Source organism: Acomys russatus, chromosome 3 (assembly GCF_903995435.1).
Source record: "Acomys russatus chromosome 3, mAcoRus1.1, whole genome shotgun sequence".
NCBI classification, from domain to species: Eukaryota; Metazoa; Chordata; class Mammalia; order Rodentia; family Muridae; genus Acomys; species Acomys russatus.
The window spans coordinates 72,599,232-72,619,766 of record NC_067139.1 but is presented as its reverse complement, the minus strand read 5'-3'; the positions used below and the strand labels follow the sequence as shown (position 1 = coordinate 72,619,766).

Sequence of the window (20,535 nt, the reverse complement as noted above, 5' to 3'; positions counted from 1 at the left end):
AATAAGCACTTTGGTACTTTATTTTGGTTTTATTTATTTATTTATTTTAGTTTTAGTTTTTTTGATACAGGGTTTCTCTGTGTAGCCTTGGCTATCCTGGAGTCACTTTGTAGACCAGGCTGGCCTTGAACTCACGGCGTTCCGCCTGCCTCTGCCTCCCGAGTGCTGGGACTAAAAGCGTGCGCCACCACACTAGGCCTCTTACTTTATTTTGATATCGAACTTTAAATGGGGTGGTATTTATTTATTGCTTTGCTTTTGAGACAGGATCTCAGGACAGAGCCCAAGCTGGCCCTGAATTTGAATGAACCCTCTTGCTTTGGCCTCCTGACTGCTGAGATTATAGCCATGCCCCACTATCTGCAGCGAAGGACTCTGATGAGAAAAAGTTAACCAGTATCAATCAGATAAACCCACTCTAGCCAGATGGTGGTGGTGCAAGCTTTTAATCCCAGGACTTGGGAGGCAGAGGCAGGGGGATTTCTGTGAGTTCCGAGGCCAGCCTGGTCTACAGAGCGAGTTTCAGGACAGCCAGAGCTGTTACACAGAGAAACTCTGTCTCAAGAAGGGGGGTGGGGGGGATCTAATCACATGCATCCTTTTAAGCCAAGCACCTATAGAGGAGTGGTCAGAGAGTCAGTGCTGCTGGTCTTAGAGACAAGAGAAGGGAAGCATGAGCCCAGAAGCAGACAACAAAGGTGAGGAGACAAGGCTGCCAGAGCGCCACGCTGCTGCCACCCTGTAACAGTGAGGACCACGTCAGACTTCTTAACCACAGAAGGAAGCGGAGGCTGACGGCAGTGCTTTTAACACTAAGTTTATGTGAACAGACAGCGATGGGAAATTAATACACACTGACAGGTTATTCACACGGTCTCAAGCCTGCACTGAACACAAACTAATCACAAAAGAAAAGGGCTCTTCTACAAAGAAATATCTGGAAACTGAAAATGTACTTCTGTGGTACAGGGCTTACAGGAAGCCCTGGGTCAAATCCCCAGTGAAGCTAGCAGCTCAAGATATCCTACAAGACAATTCTTCAGAAGTGGCAGTGTCTCCAGAAAAAGTGAAAAGGCTGCTCTCTACACAAAGAGTCTCAATGACCAAGTGCATCTTGTGAATTGGCTGACTCCTGGGTCCTAAATATAAAAATTAGATATAACTTTATAAATAATATTAAGACTCACTTGAGAAAATACGGGCTAGTGGGTAAACATGCTGGCTTCACTCAAGTTTTTACATGAGTAACAGCACTAAGCTGTAGAAGAGGCTGGTTTTATCCCTCACTAAATGTTTAAGGATACAACAAAATAATGGCTGCCACTTATTTTCCAATAGTTCATCCAAACTTACTTCTGTTTGATTTTTCATTGTTGTTTTGTTTTTAAACAGGATATCTCTATATAAAGCTCTGGCTATCCTGTAATGTGCTATATCGACCAGGCTGGCCTCGAACCCAGAGCTCCCCTGCCTTTGCCTCTCCTGATATTAAAGGCTTAAGCCACCACACCAAATTAAAAAAATACACACAGATGCGCTTATTTATTCAGCCTCCCTTTCTCTCTAGAAATGAAAGGAATAAAAAAATGCTAAAAGTTGGTGAAAGAATGTGGTGTTTATTATTATGTCCAACTGTTTTCAGAGAGCACAATTTTTCAAATTACAAAGGTAAAGGGCCCAGCACTCAGGAGGCAGAGGCAGGCAGATTGCTGTGAGATCGAGGCCAGCCTGGTCTACAAATGAGTCCAGGACAGCCAAGGCTACACAGAGAAACCCTGTTTTGGAAAAAACAAAACAAAACAAAACAAAACAAACAAAAAAACCAAAGGTAAAGGAAAAACTGTGTCCTCCTTTCCCAGGGATGCAATGAGCAGCTGGTGTTAAAGCTGGTGTTCTTAAGGCGGCCTCCACACTTCCACCAGCATATATTATTCGCTGCAGTTTTACTCACACTTCAATCTCAATAGCTAAAACCTGGTTTTGTTATAAGAAAAAAACATGTGAAATAAAAACGCCATAGAAACAGGTCAAACATCAAAGGAGACCCCTCGCTGATGACCTTGTTTCTGGCCTTAGTTTGTGCATCCTTCTCTTCTGTTGTTTCTCTTGTTCCAAATAATCTTTACACTCTTATTTTGAACTTCATCCTTCCTATTTATGACTGAAGAGGGTCACAAGCATGGCAGGAAACTGGACAAAAAACAGAACTGGTCTCATCTGAAACTACTACAAAAGCCATACTGCCTCTGGCTCCCGGCCCACTTCACTGGGAAGATCACAGGCTGCCTAGACCCAGGCTCACCTCCTTCTCACTGCACTCCATATGGCAGCTTTCTGACATCAAAGAAGGTGGAAGAAATGATCTACATTCACCAGGCTGTTCCCACTCTTTCCCTTGAAATGCGGAAGGATCCATGATGTCTCAATCACCCCTTCTGCAATCCCTCTTTTCCTGCATACTAAGACTGCCTCACAACAACAGAGCCCCCTAAGTGACTAACGCGGGAAGGGAAGAAGCCAGGAGGACCAGCAACTGACCTCTCTGAGCGGAACGTGAGCTACAATGTTGCACACCTTCCAGAATAACACCAAGGAATAAACTGAACTTGTAAATGAAATTAAGTTGCTCTTTTGAACTGCCGCTCTAGCTAGACAGGAAAAGCCCCAGCATGGTTTCTATGAGTGCCTATGTTGTTTTTAATAGCGAGGACATAATCAAGCCAAAACAAACATCTGTTAACCAGTCAAGTTTGTTAATGAAACAATATTGCAGCTGGTTTATCAAAGATCAAAAGTACAGCAAATTATATAAAGGATGTTTGAACAAAGCTGGTTTCTGAAAAATAGTGGCTGAAGAATTTTAAACCCACTTGTCAAATTAACACAAATCCTTCCTGAGTCCCTCAGAGTGCTGATTATGGCTTACTCTGCACCTCTGAGAAGATCAGCCTCAGTTAAACCAGCATCATTTATTCTAGTACTTCTGTCTGTCTCATTCTAAAGACTTTTAAAAAACCTTTCATAAATTAATGTGTATGTACACTGTGAGCTACATCAGTCTACTTATGATGTTTACTTTTATAAAGATCAACAATATATGCGGTTCTCCATTCCTGGCAACTTCTCAGCAAAGTGGTCCACATCCACGCAGAAGCATCCTGTGCACCGCGAGGACCACCACTCTTTCTCTAACAAATACATACTAACTTCCTGTCGCCACCTGAAAGCAGCAAGAGCTGCAAAGAACTACACACTTTCCTCATGGCCCTGCTAGCAAAACGCCATCAGCAAATTACACGGCTGAGTCATTTGCTAACTCTAATTTGGTAAGCTAATTGCTGTTTATGTGAAATATTAATGGATGGGAGAGATGAGAGTACTAAGAAGAGTCAAATCCATACTTTAAATCTTGGTGTGACTAGAAAACAAGCTTACCAAATCTGCTGTAGTTTGAGGTTCAAGGCCAGGAAAAGGAAGTATAGAAACACAACAAAACCATGAATTTTACCATTAAAATTATCACTTCAATGATAAAACAATCACATCTATGTGTTGGGGATTAACACACAAAGATAAAATAGATTTTAAAAACCCCACAGGCTTCCGTTTTGAGAAGTGTATCATCTGCTAAAGTCTGAAGAGAAAACAAAAATAAAATCTTTGCCATTCAAGATAAAATCAGAATAAATCAGCAAACAACACATAACTGTTAAATAACTTCAAGGCTAAAAATACTGATGTTCTTGGTACTAAAAGTATCACAGAATAGGAACATGGCCCAAAAGAAATCTTGTACTTTATTCCCAGCAAACACACACACACACACACACAGAGAGAGAGAGAGAGAGAGAGAGAGAGAGAGAGAGAGCGCTGTTACAAGTCATGTAGGTACAGGGAATACAAGCATAAATTCCCTAGAGCTGGTGTTCATTCAGGATGGGATTAGTGTTGTGGGAAAGGTATCAAAAGCATCAGCTTCACCTAAGATCTAAAGAGTTACAAGGAATGTTCACCACACCCTTAACCACCAGACTGCCTGGCATGATGCTGCTCCCCTACCTGAAGCTACTTCATGAGAAGCCCAGACAAGTTCCATCTTGATAAAAGCTCAAAAGTAGAACAAGCTGTCATGCTTCCAGTGCAACAGAAAGACCCAGTTATTCATTTCATCTTCCACTTGACCTGACTGACTAGCTCGCGACAGTCCAGGAGCTCTCTCCAGTGCCCAGGCTGGTACCAGCGGCTTGCACAGGCAGGCTGGCAGCACTGTGGCCCTCTTCTCAAGCTTAATTACAAGAACAGGAACCACAAGCTTCCTTCCCTGACCTTGGAACCAGGAGCATATGGCCCACCCTATTCTTCACGCGGTAACAAGCTTCGTCATTCTAAAGCCGACTTTTATCCACACCAATGCCAAAATCCAGCAAATTTTGAAGAGCAAAGTTTACAGCATTTAAGGCTTTATCCAACTTTCAGTTGAATAGATAGTGCTCTTGAGAACAAGGAGTCTTTGATACAGAGAACGTCAACTCTGAAGTCAACAGAAGAGGACACTGGGGCTCTGTAGCCGGAGTGGCTTTAGACTATTAACAGCTCCCTTAGGACGGAGGCGCTTCTGGAAGCCTGCTACATCATGGACCAATATGGACTGGTGAAAGATCCTTCCAACAACTGGAAAAGTCCTAGGGACAGGGCCACACTATGGTAGGACATGGATAAGGAGACTAGAGAAGATTAAACAGCAAAGAAAATCTAAAAATAAAATTCTCTCACTTATGGTGTGATGAACAGGAATCCCTCACATTGATAAAGTGCCCTGCCTGAGGGTCCCCAAAAAAATCTCTCTAAAAAAAAAAGGTGGTGGGGGTGGGGAGGGGGGCAGGCATGACAGTACCATGACTATAATCTTAGCACTTGGGAGGCTGAGGCGGAATTCGGCCACCCTGGGCTACATAATATGTTTGTGACCAGCCTATATAGCTAAGGAGACTGTCTTATAAATAATAAAACCAGAGCCGCAAGAAACAGCTGACCTCAGCAGACTATCTGTCACAGCAGAGCTCGTCTCTAAGAACCCATGCCACTCTTAAAACTTTCCAACAATCTCTGTGCTCATGTAACTACATTCAAAAAAATTTTTTATAAAACTGTTAGCAATTCATTCATTTCTCCTAACAAAAAATTCAAAGGCATTATTTGGAGTATCCATGCTTTACAGTGCACTAGAAACATACCAAGATTTGACATTGCATACAATTTAGGATAGTATTCTCAATAAAGTGAAATGCTAAGGAAATCTGCTTAAAACTGGACTTCACCTGATTTTACAAAAATGCTAAAGCCCGTATGAGCAAATGGAATCTGACTGCTGCAAAGTATGATACCTGAAGTCTCTCTTAGAATATTTGACTTTCTAAAGTCCTCATGATCTGGCCTAATTGAGCTTTACCACTTTTAATGAGAAACATTAACACTATCCGTTAGGAGTTCCCGAGTCGAGTCAAAGATAAAAGTTTTATCTTCGGTGGTTTAATTCATTTCCGTATCGACTCACCAGAGAGAGCTTTCTTAAATAAATACAAAGTAGCTCGTGTTAGGAAGGAGAACGCTGATACCCAATTTGAATTCTAGACTATGAGAAGCCTTGCAATTACATTCCAGGAGGAAGGACCCTTCCATCTTAACTTCTACTGTGCTCCTCCCTACAGTCATGCACACGGGCGAGGATGATGGCAAATCTAATGAGGCACAGAGCTCCCCACCGCACTTCGGTGTGCGCACACTGTAAATTGCACCTGCGTGAAAAGAAGCAATAAGCTCATCCTAACTAACACACTTCAAACGCTGGGGGTCTATTGCTGGGGAAAACTGCTCCCAACTGAATGATGTGTGTGAGCTGCCCCAGTGCCGACTCGGACACTGCCCAGAGGAAAGGAGCCCTGGACTCAAGACTGTGTGCATGGACTCTCAGCTTAATTGCTCACCAGTTCTACTGACCTTGGACAAATAGCTTAAGCTCTGCACCTCAGGTTCTCCTCTGCAAAAAAGCAGGACAACAGTCTCCCTCCCTCCATGTAACATGAGTCAAGAGCTAAGTGTGAACTACTTGGAAGAGGCCAGCTTTTATACCTATAAAACACTAACTGTTACTTTTCTCTTTTACGATGGCATTCCATGTCTCAGAAGTAGTCACCATAACAGCTCCTTCGAAAGACATTATCTCAAATTGTACTTAAGACTGCACCATCTTGGAACAGGTCCCATTCGTATCCTAAACTCTGCCAAGTGTGGTGACACACCTCAACGTCCAGCTACGAGGGAGACTAAGGCAGGAGATCAAGAATTCAAAGCCAGCCTAGGTAACTGAGTAAAAAAAGTCTCAGTATTTTTAATAAAATTGACAATAGGGAGATGGTGCAGTGGGTAAAGTACTCAATATACAAACACGGGAATCTGTTCAGATCCCCAGCACTCGTACAAAACAAGGAGGCAGAGGCAGGCGGATCTCTGTGAGTTCAAGGCCAGCCTGGTCTACAAAACAAGTTCTAAGACACCCAGGGTGGTTATACAGAGAAATACTATCTTGAAGAAAAATAAAATAAAATAAATATACAAAATAAAATAAATTATAAAATAAAACAATAGGTTGTAGCAAGGTAACACAGTAACAAAATACCACTAAAATTCTATTATGATTACTTGATACAATTAATCCCCAAATTTCATCAACTAAATATCCTGGAGCATTTTTTCAGCATTCCTTGTTTAATGATGCTAACTGGTCAATTTTAAAGATTTACATCATAGAAAGAGCAGTTGCAATTGCATGCTAGGCAATAAATTACTCTGTTCTCAATCTTAGACACTTTCAAACATGAATTTTCTTTTAGACTAAAAATAGTTCTGTACAGATGCTGCCTGAAGAAAAATGATAAGATTAGCAAGAAATGGTGAGCAAGGTTACAGAGGAGAGGAGCTTTGGAGAAGCTGTCCTGATTCCTCCAGCAGACAGAAAAATGTCTCCAGGACACAATTATTCACTAACATACTAAACTGGCCACAGTGCCTAAACTTAGACCATGTGCCTGAAAATTATACAACTTGGCCATGGCTGAAGAAAAAAAAAAAAAAAGATAACCAAACTTATGAAGAAATGGCTCTAGACTCCCTGAAAGAATTTCTTTTTTTTTCCTTTTTTTTTTTTTTTTTTTTTTTTTTTCGAGACAGGGTTTCTCTGTGTAGCCTTGGCCATCCTGGACTCACTTTGTAGACCAGGCTGGCCTCGAACTCACAGCGATCCGCCTGCCTCTGCCTCCAAGAATTTCTTTACAGGGCTGGAAAGATGGCTCAGTGGTTAAGAGCACTGACTGTTCTTCCAGAGGAGCTGGGTTAGAGTTCCAGCACCCATATGGCACCCCACAACTGTCTCTAACTCCAAGATCTGACATCCTCACAGACATACATGGGGGCAAAACATCAATGTGCATAAAATAAAATAAAAATAATTTCTTTATAATATGTGTGTGTACACCCACACACGTAAGCTTCTATTAAAATATTTAAGGAGCTAGCTGGGCATGGTGGCTCACACCCAGTGGTGGTTCATGTCTTCACCTCAGCACTCAGAAGCAAAAACTGGCAGGTTTCTGTTTGTGGCAAGACTAGTCTACATATGGAGCTACAGCCAGAGCTACATAGTGAAGCCCTGTGTATATAAATAAATAAAGATAGATAGATAATAGACAATAATAATAACTATTTAAAAATTTTTTAATTAAAAAAAAGTTTTAAAGAAAAACAGATGTCTAGCCGGGCGTGGTGGCGCACGCCTTTAATCCCAGCACTCAGGAGGCAAAGGCAGGCAGATCACTGTGAGTTCGAGGCCAGCCTGGTCTACAAAGTGAGTCCAGGATGGCCAAGGATACACAGAGAAACCGTGTCTCGACAAAACCAAAAAAAAAGAAAAAAAGAAAGAAAGAAAAAGAAAAACAGACATCTAAATAAATGGCTGGGTTCAGAAATCAGTCATTTTCTGTAATTTCTTAAAGAAAGTTATTAAGAAAATTTCACAGTTTACTTCATTTTTTGATACAATCAATGAATAAATAAATGTTGTGGAAGGCCAAGGAGGTACAAATCCAATTAAGAAATCCATTCTAGAATTCAGATACCTATGCAAAAGCTGAGCACAGAGGGAAACAGGACCCATTCCATGAGCTCTTTGTAGAAGAACAGAAGCAAACCAGTTTAGGGCTCACAGGGTCAGGCCTTGTCATGACAGGCAGGCATGTGTCTGTGCACAGACCCCTAACATCTGAGTCTCAATACCTTTTCATCAATATGCAGTTTACAGGTACAATTGCTGCTTCCTATTAACAATAGTCTACTATGTCGTTTTTTAAAACAAAATTAACTGCAATCAATGAATGAGCTTAACCCAAACAGTCAGGAAACGTAAACACTGGAGGGCTTGACTTTGGGAGATTAATTCAGTAAGTTTGAAATAAAACCAAGAAAATCGTGCCCAAATGAAGACTTGAAATCTCAGCAGGACAGAACTCAGCAATGTACTTACAACAATATAAAAATAACATAAAGCCTTGGGCCAGTGAGACAGCTCAGTGAGTGAGGGTGCTTGCTGCCAACCCTACCAGCCCGAATCTGGCCTCCAGGACCAACATAGTTGAAGGAGAGAACTCCTCCAACTGTCCTCAGACCTCCACGTGTGCACTGTGGCGTGCAAGTATGCATGCACACATACACAAAAAGACAAATAAATGTAATTTTTAAACACACCAAACAAGATAAAATAAACATTTGCCTACACCCACTGACCACTTAACAGTAAATGTATTTAAAATGAAACACAAGGGATTTAGGCCATATAATAAAACTCCCAAAATACAAAGATTATCAGTATTAAAATATGTATGGAGGTTTTTCTTCTCCACAAATAAGGGAAGGAAAACCTCACCCTCTCCTTTCTTAGGCGTGAGGCAGGTGGATTCAAGTTCATCTACCATCATAAAACAAGTTCCATGAGCACTACACCAACTCTTAGCCTCTGAGGAAGCCCTCAGTGCCACTGACCAGTTTTTATGAAATCATGCTGCGAGGCATCCTGACATAAAACATAAAAGCTATATTTAAGGCAAAACCAACTGATCTCACACTCCACTCAAAACTTCCATTCACGCCAGTGGCTCTCAACCTTCCTAATGCCGTGACCCTTTAACACAGTTCCTCGTGTTGTGCTGACCCCAAACCGTACAATTAATGCTGCTACTTCATAGCTCTAATTTTGCTGTTATGAATCTTTTTCTGTTCTGTTTTTTTGTTTTTTGAGACAGAGTCTCTCTGTGTTAGCCTTGGCTGTCCTAGATTCCCTTTGTAGACCACGCTGGCCTCAAACTCACAACGATCCCCCTGCCTCTGCCTACCAAGTGTGCTGGGATTAAAGGCGTGTGCCACCACACTGTTATGAATCTTAATGTAAGTATTTTTAGAGACAGGAGTTTGCCAAAGGGGTTGTGCCCCACAGGTTGGGACTGGACTAAGTGGAAATGAAAACAGCAGTGTTTCCCTTCCGTAAATACTACAAGCGCCACTCACCTGGTCTTTCTCGTGGGGTAGAAGGCTGACAGGCGGAAGTGAGGATGGAAAAGCGCTGGGACACTGCGGTGCTCCTTTGACATCTGAGCTTCCATAATTGACCCTGTACTGTGGCCCCTGCTTCAGCAGCCTCCCATTGTTCACGGCACGCTTGGCCCCCAGCCGCAGCCTCTGCTGGAAGGCTGGGTGGGTGGTGGCACCTGTGAGGTCGCTCTGACTTCTCAGATACTTCTCGATGTTCTTCAAGGAGGAGCCATTTGGCTCCTCAAGGCCTTCGATTGCTCTCTTTAAAAGTTTATTCCAATCCACATTGCGTAGATCATTACACGGTCCTTTAGACCCCTTGGCTGACTTGGGGAAAGTGCCCGGTTTAACTGAAGAAAACCGCCCAGGATTGTCCGGGTCCTTATATGAAGCAAGGCCTTTGTTGGTGACTTTGAGAACTGAGCCATCCTGAACACTGAGTTCCAGCTGTTCCGAGACTGTCTTCTTATCCAGCCCATGGGACGTGCTGACCGCATGGCAGATTCTCTCTTCCGAGGGCCGCTGCTTCTGCTTTTTGATTTTCTGCACCGCTTCAAGAATCCACTCTGTATAAAGTGGGTTTGCAAGCTTTACCATGGTTGACAAATGGCTTCTCCAGCACAGATGTTACCCATAGAGGTTCTCCTTGTACTTAATACAACCTGCACATTCGAAAGTCCCAACTCAACAAACAGGCAGAGGATCCCAGCCCATGTCAAGCAACACCTTAGAGACAATCATCCTTACAGAGAGTCGGAAGAGGGCAGCAGGCGATGTTGAGTGATAGGTGTCTTATTTCACCAATGGGAAAGACTGTACTCTTCAAGTGAAAGACATTCTTTAAGAAGCCAAGGCCTTAAAGGATAAAAAAGAAGAGAGAAAGCTCTTAATAACAGAACTTCTAAAAAACAAACATTCTTTGGTTGTTTTTACAGGTGTAAAATGAATACACTGGCAGGCAGGTGCTGTGCAACACAGCACAATGATACTGTCCAACCAGATACTAGGCCACAACCTAGGAAGGAACTCTTAAAGGATTTTCTTTCTTTACACATAACAACTTAAGGAACATTTAAGAGACTACATCTAAGTTATATGAATAATGGATTCCATGTGCCCATGAGATGCCTCAGCAGGAAAGGCACCTGCCCGAGCCCTGATGACCTAAATTCAACCCCTGGGACCCACATGGTGAAAGTTGTCCCCTGACCTCTATGCACAGGCTGTGGTATATGCTGCTCCAAACCCCTCAAAGCACAAAATAAATTAATTTAAAATGTAGAAAAATTGATTGCTATCATCAAAATTAATAATGTGAAAGCAGTCTAAGGTACATGTCCATCACAGATATAAGATAAGAATCAAAAAGGAGTAATAGTGCATGTCTTTAATTCTAGCACCCATAAGGCAGAGGCGGCAGGTCTCTGTTTGAAGAAGATGCCCTCGCTTAAACACAGTCTCAAGCCAGCCATAGTGAAAAACTCTGCCACAAAAGAAACAAAAATTTAAGAAGCATAGTAATCCCAAATTGAGCTAGGTCACAGAGGAAAGTGTCCAACCTAGTCATCTGTGTGGACTCAGGGTACTGGTGCTCTGCATAGCACCTGGGTGTGACACCTTCTATGGCACAGGCTGGCAAACTGAGACAAATCCAGTAACATAACCCTTCCCTTTAAATAAGGCAGCACTCTGCCTATCTTAACACCTGCCCCAGCTCATTCCACGCCTCAAGAGAGAGAAAGGCCTACAATTCTGACCCCAGCTGGCCAGGCAGCAGTGCTCTCGCAGACTTCTGCTCTCCAATCTGGTACGGAGTACAATCCTGGCCTAGGACCTGGGCCAGACCTACTGCTCTCCAATAGCGTCTGCATCTTAACCCGTTCTATCCAGATGGCAGCCTGCTCACACATAGCATCATTTGTTAGGTGTGCTGTGATGGCCCAAGCCCGGATCTTACCATTTGACAAGTGCCAAGAAGGCAAGAGTTTGAGGCCAGTCTCATCTACATAAAACTGTCTTATCTAAACAAGCAAACAAATAACCAAAAAGCATGACATGTAATTGCTAGCACATTCTAAATGTAAAAGGCTCAGAAATGTAATAATCAATAGCACAATACAGCTCAGGGGGGACAGTTTTAGAATCTGAGCCCAAGCCTGTCCTCATGTGTGGCATAGCCACCTGCTTCAGCAAGTTTTGCCCCTGCAGAGACACTGATATGGTCCTGGACCCCAGCTCCACTGCTGTCTAGTGGAGAAGTACAAAATTAAGTGACCTAAGCCCTGTTACAGTGTTCCCATTTACCCATGGGGACAAATTCCAAGAATGTCCCAGGAACAGAGATACTACACCTGATATACACCGTGCTGTTTTGCTTTGGTTTTTTTCCCCCCTCTGTACACACACACCAATAATAAACTTTAATTTACAAATCAGGTACAATAGAAATTAACAACAACAAAATAAAAATCCTAATAAGACACCATAGTAAAGATTATTTAAAGGTTACAAACAAAAAAAGATTGTTAATTTCCAAGCAGTACTTTGATGTAGAATGAACTGCTAGTCACGGAGACGGCAGAAAAGAGGGATGCCTAGCCATCAGCACTAGGACTGCTGGGGTCCACTGCACACGGCACTTACCAGTGCGGACACAGAACTATCCATTACTATAGACGCCAGCTAAATTTGGTGTCTCCAGGCCTTGAAAAGAGTGTCACAAAACACAAAATTAACGTTTTACTATTGTTGAAGCCAGGCACGGAGTTGCATGCCGGTAATCCCAGCCCTCAGGGAGGCAGAGGCAGACAGATCTCCATGAGTTGGAGGCCAGCCTGGTCTACAAAGCGAGTCCAGGACAACCAAGGCTATACAGAGAAACCCTGTCTCAGAAACAAAAAGTTTTACGGTTGTTGATTTAGACATACATACCTAAAAAGAGAATGTTCATATCCTTTAGATGGATACCAAAGAATGAAGCACTTGCACCTGAAGACCCTGAGGTCCTGCAGAAGTGGCCCCTCAGCTCCTGAGCCAACAGCCTGAGACGGGCTTCTCTGCAGGAGTGCAGTCAGCTCCCTGTGTCTCCCTTCTATGACTCAGACCCGGGAGCACATGAGCCTTAGAGGTCATCCACTCCAATCTCAGTTGCCCGGTATCAGTGTCTAGTATCCTTAACCCGCCACCACATGTTTGGAGTCAACTCCATGCACTGACATGAAGTTGGACCAAAATGGGTGTCTTGCTCAGAGGGGCAAGCCTCCACCTCCCTATGAGTCTGACACACAGATCAGAATCCCTGGGAACAATGACAAAACACTGTACTACTCTTCAATATCACTGGCCATCAAATATCTAAAAATAAGTACCTTTCAAAAAACACTCTCCACCAAACCCGCCTCTGCCTGTAAGCCTGCCGTGCCAGCTCCTTCACCGCTCTGCAATCCTAGAGCTCCCAGCATAGCCATCCAACGGCTGCTCACTACTGATAATCTCTGCCTTAAAAGTCCCCAAAATTACAGGAACTGTCTTAATAGCCCTGTCATGCTGGCCATGCTGAGCATACAACCCAAACAAATGGCCAGATCTTCTTTTCAAAATGTTGTCAAACTAAACCTTCCCAGCCCTCCCTTTAAAAATTAATGCTGATTTTTTTTTTTCTTATTTTGGTTTTTCAAGACAGGGTTTCTCTGTGTGAGCCTTGGCTGTCCTGGACCTTCTTTGTAGATCAGGCTGGCCTTGAACTCACAGCGATCTGCCTGCCTCTGCCTCCCAAGTGCTGGGATTAAAGGTGTGCGCCACCACACCCGGCTCTCAGGCTTTTTAAATGCTGGAACTCAGTTGATTTGAACTACCTTCTGACCTGCCAAAGACTGTCTGACTCTTGATGCTGTCACTTGCAAATCTAGTAAGCATTCCATCCTGTACAACCACACCAATCACTGACAGACTCGAGACCTGGAGACCTGTGTGCCACACAGAGCAAGAAGCATTCCTCGTCAAAACACAAACAACAAGAAATGCATCTTTCCAAAGTGAAATGGTTGGAGAAAATTTTCATAGAAGATTATTTCACTGTATCCAAGTAGTTATTTCAATTTTGATCACTAATTTGATTGGAGTGTACACAACATGCATGTAGAAGCAGATGAGACAATATCACAGAAAAGTGTCCAGTAGCACAAAGTTGCTTTTAGGCAAAATATACTTCTCAAGTAATATACACTACTAACAAGCTTTTACCACAATCAGTATCCACAACCAAAATAATCATCCATCTCCATTACCAACACATTTCAGCAAGACTGACATTTTATATCTTAAAAATGTAATGAAAAAGGGGAAATACCAAATGTTTTAACAGTCCAGAACAAAATAATGAAGACTGTTTAGGCAAATCTGCACACATTCCCAAAAAAAGTATGTTTATTTGGGCATAAGGACATCCCTTAAATCAGCAACCATCTCAGGAAAGTGCCTAAAGAAGTACATTTCACTTTCTTCTCCAATTTTTTTTTTTTTCAGAGTATCTGCATTAAAAATATGGCTAGCCGGGCGTGGTGGCACATGCCTTTAATCCCAGCACTCGGGAGGCAGAGGCAGGCGGATCGCTGTGAGTTCGAGGCCAGCCTGGTCTACAAAGTGAGTCCAGGATGGCCAAGGCTACACAGAGAAACCCTGTCTCGAAAAAACCAAAAAATAAATAAATAAATAAATAACAAAATAAAATAAAATAAAAATATGGCTACAGGCTGGGCGTGGTAGTGCACACCTTTAATCCCAGCACTCCAGAAGCAGAGGCAGGTGGATTGCTGTGAGCGAGAGGCTAGCCTGGTCTACATAGTAAGTCCAGGACAGCCATGGCTGTTACACAGAGAAACCCTGTCTCAAAAAACCAACCCCCCCCCCCAAAAAAAGACTGCATTTGTGGCTAGTTGAGAAGGCTCAGCAAGCCCGGCATGGTGGCGCACGCCTTTAATCCCAGCACTTGGGAGGCAGAGGCAGGCAGATCACTGGCCAGTCTGGTCTACAAAGCAAGTCCAGGGCAGCCAAGGCTAACACAGAGAGACCCTGTCTCAAAAAACCGGAAGAGGAAGAAGAAGAGGAGGAGGAAGAAGAGGAAGAGGAGGAGGAGGAGGAGGAGAAGAAAGCGGCTCAGTAGAGTTTACAAATGAAGCCCCATTGTGTTTTGGTGATGGGAGGAGACCTGCGTCCCCTCCAGGACAACTCCATGATTTTGAAGTGCTCAAAATAAAACAAAATAAAGATAAGGAGGCAGCGCGCTGGCCTATGGCTCAGGGAGGAGGGTGCTGCCTCACAAGTGGGTGACAGAACTAGTCTGAGCCATCCTTAGTAAATGGCATATACCTTTCTCCAAGTTTTATGCTGAGTGACAATGAATTCTTAACTGACTGCAATATGCTTGAAATCTCTTACCAGGTTTTCAGAATTGTCTTTTTTTCTTTTTGTAAATGCTTTGTTTTTTTCTTAAGTAAAATGTAATACTTTCCTTTTTTAAAAAAAAAGATTAAATTTTTTGTGTGTGGAAAAAAGAAGGCTCAGCAGGTAAAAGCCACCAAAGCCTAGCAATGTGAGTTCCATCCTGGAAGGCCACACAGGAGTGGAAGGAGGGAACTGCTGCTGAAAGCTGTTCTTTGACCCCAGAATGTGCTCTGTGGCACACACCCACACAAACAAACTTAAGTACACGAATACGGCATGATAGCTGGAGGCCATGCTAATCTCCAAGTCACTCTAATTCTAGTAGATTTGCTGACCAAGTGAGCACAGTCTCCATATTAAAAACTACAGGTTTGTCACAGCCCCTTGAAAAAAATCAAGGCTGGAGAGATGGCTCAGTGGTTAAGAGTACTTACCCCTCTTCCGGAGGTCGTGAGTTCAATTCCCAGCAACCACATGGTGGCTCACAACCATCTATAATGAGATCTGGTGCCCTCTTCTGGTGTGCATGAAGACAGTGTACTCATGTACATAAAATATACAAATCTTTTAAAATTTAAAAAAAGAATCCTATCATGAAAATACACATCACCAGGCAAACGTAAAATTTTAGCTGTGAGAGCACTAGGGCTAACCAATTCAACTGGCTGGTCCTACGTACTAACTCCCAGGCAGTAATTACCATCTGTCTTACTGTAGGCCACGAAGACGTGGCTGAGAGACAAGCATGCTAGTTCTGCACATTATCAACACAAGCCTCAATTTAGGGCACAGTGATCACATTCATTTCAAAGACTAAAATGAAAAAAGAAATCATAAATACTTGTATCTTAATCTTTTTTTAAAGATTCATCTATTATGTATACAGTATGCATCAGATCACAGTATAGATGGTTGTGAGCCACCATGTGGCTGCCGGGAATTGAACTCAGGACATCTGGAAGAGCAGCCAGTGTTCGTAACCACTGAGCCATCTCTCCAGCCCCTTGTATCTTAATCTTATACAAAACCACCGCCAGACAACCTTAGCTTCTCCTTTACCCTGCCCTTCCTCCCCCAGCCACCAGCACAAATCCCTCTCCTCAATTTAATCTCAAAATCAGCTCTCATTTGACACCAACCCATGGAGTTAATTAGGCAGAAGCCAATGTAACTCGTATCTCTCTGCAACAAGCGGAATTTGGAATTAAGTGTTTAAAACATATATACAGCTAGGAGAAGGAGGGACATCAGACTGTCTACTCTGTACCTTATTCGCTGCAAATTTTTTTAATCTGGGGCTGATTTATTTCTAACATCCCACTGGTCCCACCCTAAATTGGTACAAGCTAATAAAACAGACTGAAAACCAATTTCATTTGGTCTAAGCAGTATTTAACTAGATAGACAAATGAACAGGAAAAATGCATAATTCATTAAAAGCCACATAAAAATTATTTTACCCTGACTCAAAGTAGTTATCCACACTACTTCTCTTATGCAGAGTCCTGGGTCTTGCTAGATATGTGAACAGGACATTCAGTCATGACTAAAACTTTAAAACCATTATCTTCTTCCCTTTTTTTTTTTTTTTTAAATCCTGTTTAAAATAAGTTGAAGTAAAAGGCACCCAAAAGGTTGTAAGTAACCCCAAATCAATTCAAAAATTTTATGCCACATCAAATTAAACCCTTCTATTGTCTATGATTGTGAAACATTTATTTCTGGCTAAAAAATATGGGCAAATTACATAATTGTATCTCTTAGCCTTAGCAGCAACATTTGCAGCATTCCTTACAAGCTATTCTACAAGGATCTAGGGAAGTGCTTGGTCCAACACTGAACTTTAAGCCTCACTGGCATTACATAAATATCAACACTATTCAGAAATATTCAGGGCAGCATAAGGAGAGTCTAAATATCCCACTCTGACGTATCACGAGAGGCCTCCTCTAAGCTTGCAATAAAGCCTGTGTTATTTCAAAATTAGTGTCACAACATTCAAACCATGAGATTACAGATGTGCCAAAAAACAGTGGTAGAAAAACAAAAGGTTAATAATAGAGTCTATTCTTTTATCATCCTGGGTTTAACTTGCTATTTTTAGTTCCCTTACTTTTATAAGCTCCAGAATTTTTTTCAAAGACTGTTGTATAAACTGAGTGAGCATCAACAAATAAATGCTAACAATATCTTCCACAATACAACACAAACTGCTAGTGGAAGAAACCTTGAGTTCTTTCCTCCATTACTACCCACCACACAATGGCTTAAAGTAGCATCTTTGGTTCACAACCATGTACTGTCTGACATCAAGCATCACCCACATAGCGAAGCTTGGTACCTTACAAGTCCTGAATGCATCTATTTCCCGGAAAAGCATGTTTGAGTCTCATATGTGTAAGCTGGGAGATGGGGTTATGAAGACTCGTCAAAGAACAATGAACAAAAACTTAGAGACACGAAATGCCAGCCCTGCACCAGCCTTATGCTAGATGCCATGGGAAAGGCTAAGAGAGCCAGAGACAGAACACACAAGAACCAACTAAGTAATGAAGTACTGCCTAGTGAGGCCTCAAAAAGCTAAACACAGAATACGCACGGTCCCACAGGCCCACTTCACGCTATACCCCTGGAAAAAGGAGAATAGCTTCTCCAGCAGATACAGACAAAAACATGTTTGTAACAACACTGCTCACAATACCCAAAGGTGCAACCAGCCCAAACAGCCACTTACAGAAGAGCAGATAAAGGGTGGGAGGTAAGTAGATCCACACACTGGCCTATTCAGCCGCACAAAACGGATGAATATATATGGATGAACCCTGAAGTACACTACACCATAGAAGAAACTACACAAAAGGCCAGATATCCCATAACTGCATCTAGACAAAATATCCATATATAATTCATAAAGCTTGCATTGCTAGGGCCTAGGTGTGGAGAGAAACTGTTCAATAAGTGTGAACATATTAAGTGCCACTGAGTTAATCACTTTAAAATAATTCATCAAGATGGTGGCTCACACCCATAATCCTAGGACTTAGTCAAGAGTTCGGTGCCAGCCTGGGCTACACAATGAAGCTAGCCTGAGCTACAGATTGAGACCTTACCTCAAAAACAACAACATGAATTATGTAGATGTTTAACTCCATAAAGTATTAAAAACTAAAACAAGGCTAGGTGTAGTGACACATGCCTTTAATTCCCATACTTGGGGAGGCAGAGGCAAAAAGATTTCTGTGAGTTCAAGCCAGCCTGGTCCACAGAGTAAGTATCAGGACAACCAGGGCTACACAGAAAACACTGTCTCAGAAAAAAGAAAAAAGAAAACAGAGCATTTCATTTGGGGCTCATGGTTCTAAAGGGTTGTTAAGGTACATGGCCATCTTGTTGAGGAGCATGGCACCGAGCAGTAAATTGAGCGTTTACATCCTTATCAGCAAGTAGGAGGCAGGGAAAGCTGACTGGAAATGAGGTGGGTTTCTGAAACCTTGAGCCTGGCCCCAGTGACACACCTGCTCCATCAAGGCCATGCCTCCTAATCCTTCCCAAACAATCCCACCAGCTAGGGACAATATAGTCAAATATATGAGCCTATGAGAGTCATTCTCACTCAAAACTACCACAGGACCAGAACTAATACTTAATTCATTTCCACATGTTCTACTTTCTGGGCCTGCAACTGGATCAAAAGGGGGATTTAAAAAAAAAAAAAAAAAAAAAAGCTGGGCAGTGGTGGCACACCCCTTTACTCCCAGCACTTATCGCTTTGAGTTTGAGGCCAGCCTGGTCTACAAATAGAGTCCAGGACAGTCAAGGCTAGACAGAGAAACCTTGTCTCGAAAAACAAACAAACAAAAAAGCTGGGCGCAGTGGCTCATGACTGTAATGCCAGCACTTGGGAGGCAAAGGCAGGTGGATCTCCGTGAGTTCGAGGCCAGTCTGGTCTACAAAGGGAGTCCAGGCCAGCCAGGGCTACATTTAAAAAAACAAACAAACAAACAAAAAAACTGTCTTGAAAAAAAATCAATGATGATGATGATGATGATGATGATGATAAAAAGAGGGATGCAATGCCTGTTTTAGGGTTTCCTTGCTTGGTTTCAGTTTTGTTTTGTTTTTTTCCAAGACGGGGTCTGACACTATAGCCTAGGCTGTCAAAAAACTCTATATAGCCCAGGCTGGCCTTGAACTCATGGTGCGGTAGCACACACCTATAATCCCAGCAGTTGGAAGGCTGAGACAAGAGGAACATCTCAAAATCAAGGCCACCCTAAACTACATAAGGAACAGGGAGGCAGAGACAGGAGAATCTCAGGTTGGGTCCAGCTGAGCTACACAGCAAAACCAAAACAAACCTGGGGGGGTGGGATAGGATGGGGGGGGGAAGAGGGGGCAGACAGACAGAGAGACAGACAAAAGAGACACACAGACAGAGAAAGAAAGAGAGGAGAGGGGGAAGGAAAGAGGCGGGGGGGGGGGGGGGGGGAGAGAATATTATGTTAAATGTTCGAATTATTCTGACATCTAGCCACTACAATGGAGGAGTGACGAACCAAAGCCAGTGGCATCTCATCCCTCCAAACATCAATCTAGTTTAGATTAAATTTACGAGTCTAATGCACTCAATGCATGCTAGCTGAGCTGAATTTCTAATTCCCAATCTTTGTAGAGGAATACTAAGTTCTCTCCCACTACTCATTAACATAGAGTTTTCAATTCATAAGCTAATAATGTTTTCCAAGGATTTCTAAGAGGCTAAATCACCATGAAAATTATCATTTCAACTAATACATATTATATGAATTGTAAGTTTAAGTTCTCATGTCATGCTTTCCTAGTTGACAATACCCTTGTTATGTCATTAAACTATAATTGTGTAAATCTGCTTCAACAAACAATAACTAAACCATCAATAAACTATTACAGCTTCCATAATCCCTGGCAAAGACTAGCTTCAACATCATCATCATAAATTAGTAGGGACAGGTCCCAAATCTCCTGGTAGAAGCCATGAATTAGGTTTGAACAGTCACCCCTGCATTTAAGTGCTCAATAGTTCCAGTCTCTAAAATGTAATCACACTGTTAGGAACATCACAGGAAATCTGATGTGTTGTAAAAGGGAAGATTTGAGGCAAGATGAAACGTCACCTCCAGTCAGGTGGGCCTTTGAGGCCAACGCTGATTAGTAATTACGGTAACTAAGCATTTCCACTTCAAAAATAATCAACTATATTTAGAGGGTTTCTGGAGTTTATATTTTTCTATTCAGTCCTAAGTTTCTCTCTAATTGCAATAAAAAGCTTTATTCAGTTTTTAATGACAGAGAACAATGTCTTAAGAAATAATCTGCTGGTGTTACGCAAGACTGTAATTCCAGCATTTGAGAGGTGGAGGGCAGAAGAAGCAGTTCAAGGCCAGCCTGAGACACATGAGAGAGACCCTGTCTCTAGAG

General features: G+C 42.4%; 1 protein-coding gene across 6 annotated transcripts in view; it reads right to left on the bottom strand.

Moving 5' to 3' along the window:
• The window catches only part of Kat6b (lysine acetyltransferase 6B), a 171,345-nt gene that overhangs the window by 142,510 nt on the left and 8,300 nt on the right, over window positions 1–20,535 (bottom strand). For all 6 annotated transcript variants that reach the window (XM_051142858.1, XM_051142859.1, XM_051142855.1 and 3 more), the window contains exon 2: window positions 9,613–10,491. In XM_051142858.1, the coding sequence (XP_050998815.1) occupies window positions 9,613–10,233 (621 nt within the window). In that variant the 5' untranslated portion in view covers window positions 10,234–10,491. The remainder of the gene's footprint in view (window positions 1–9,612; window positions 10,492–20,535) is intronic.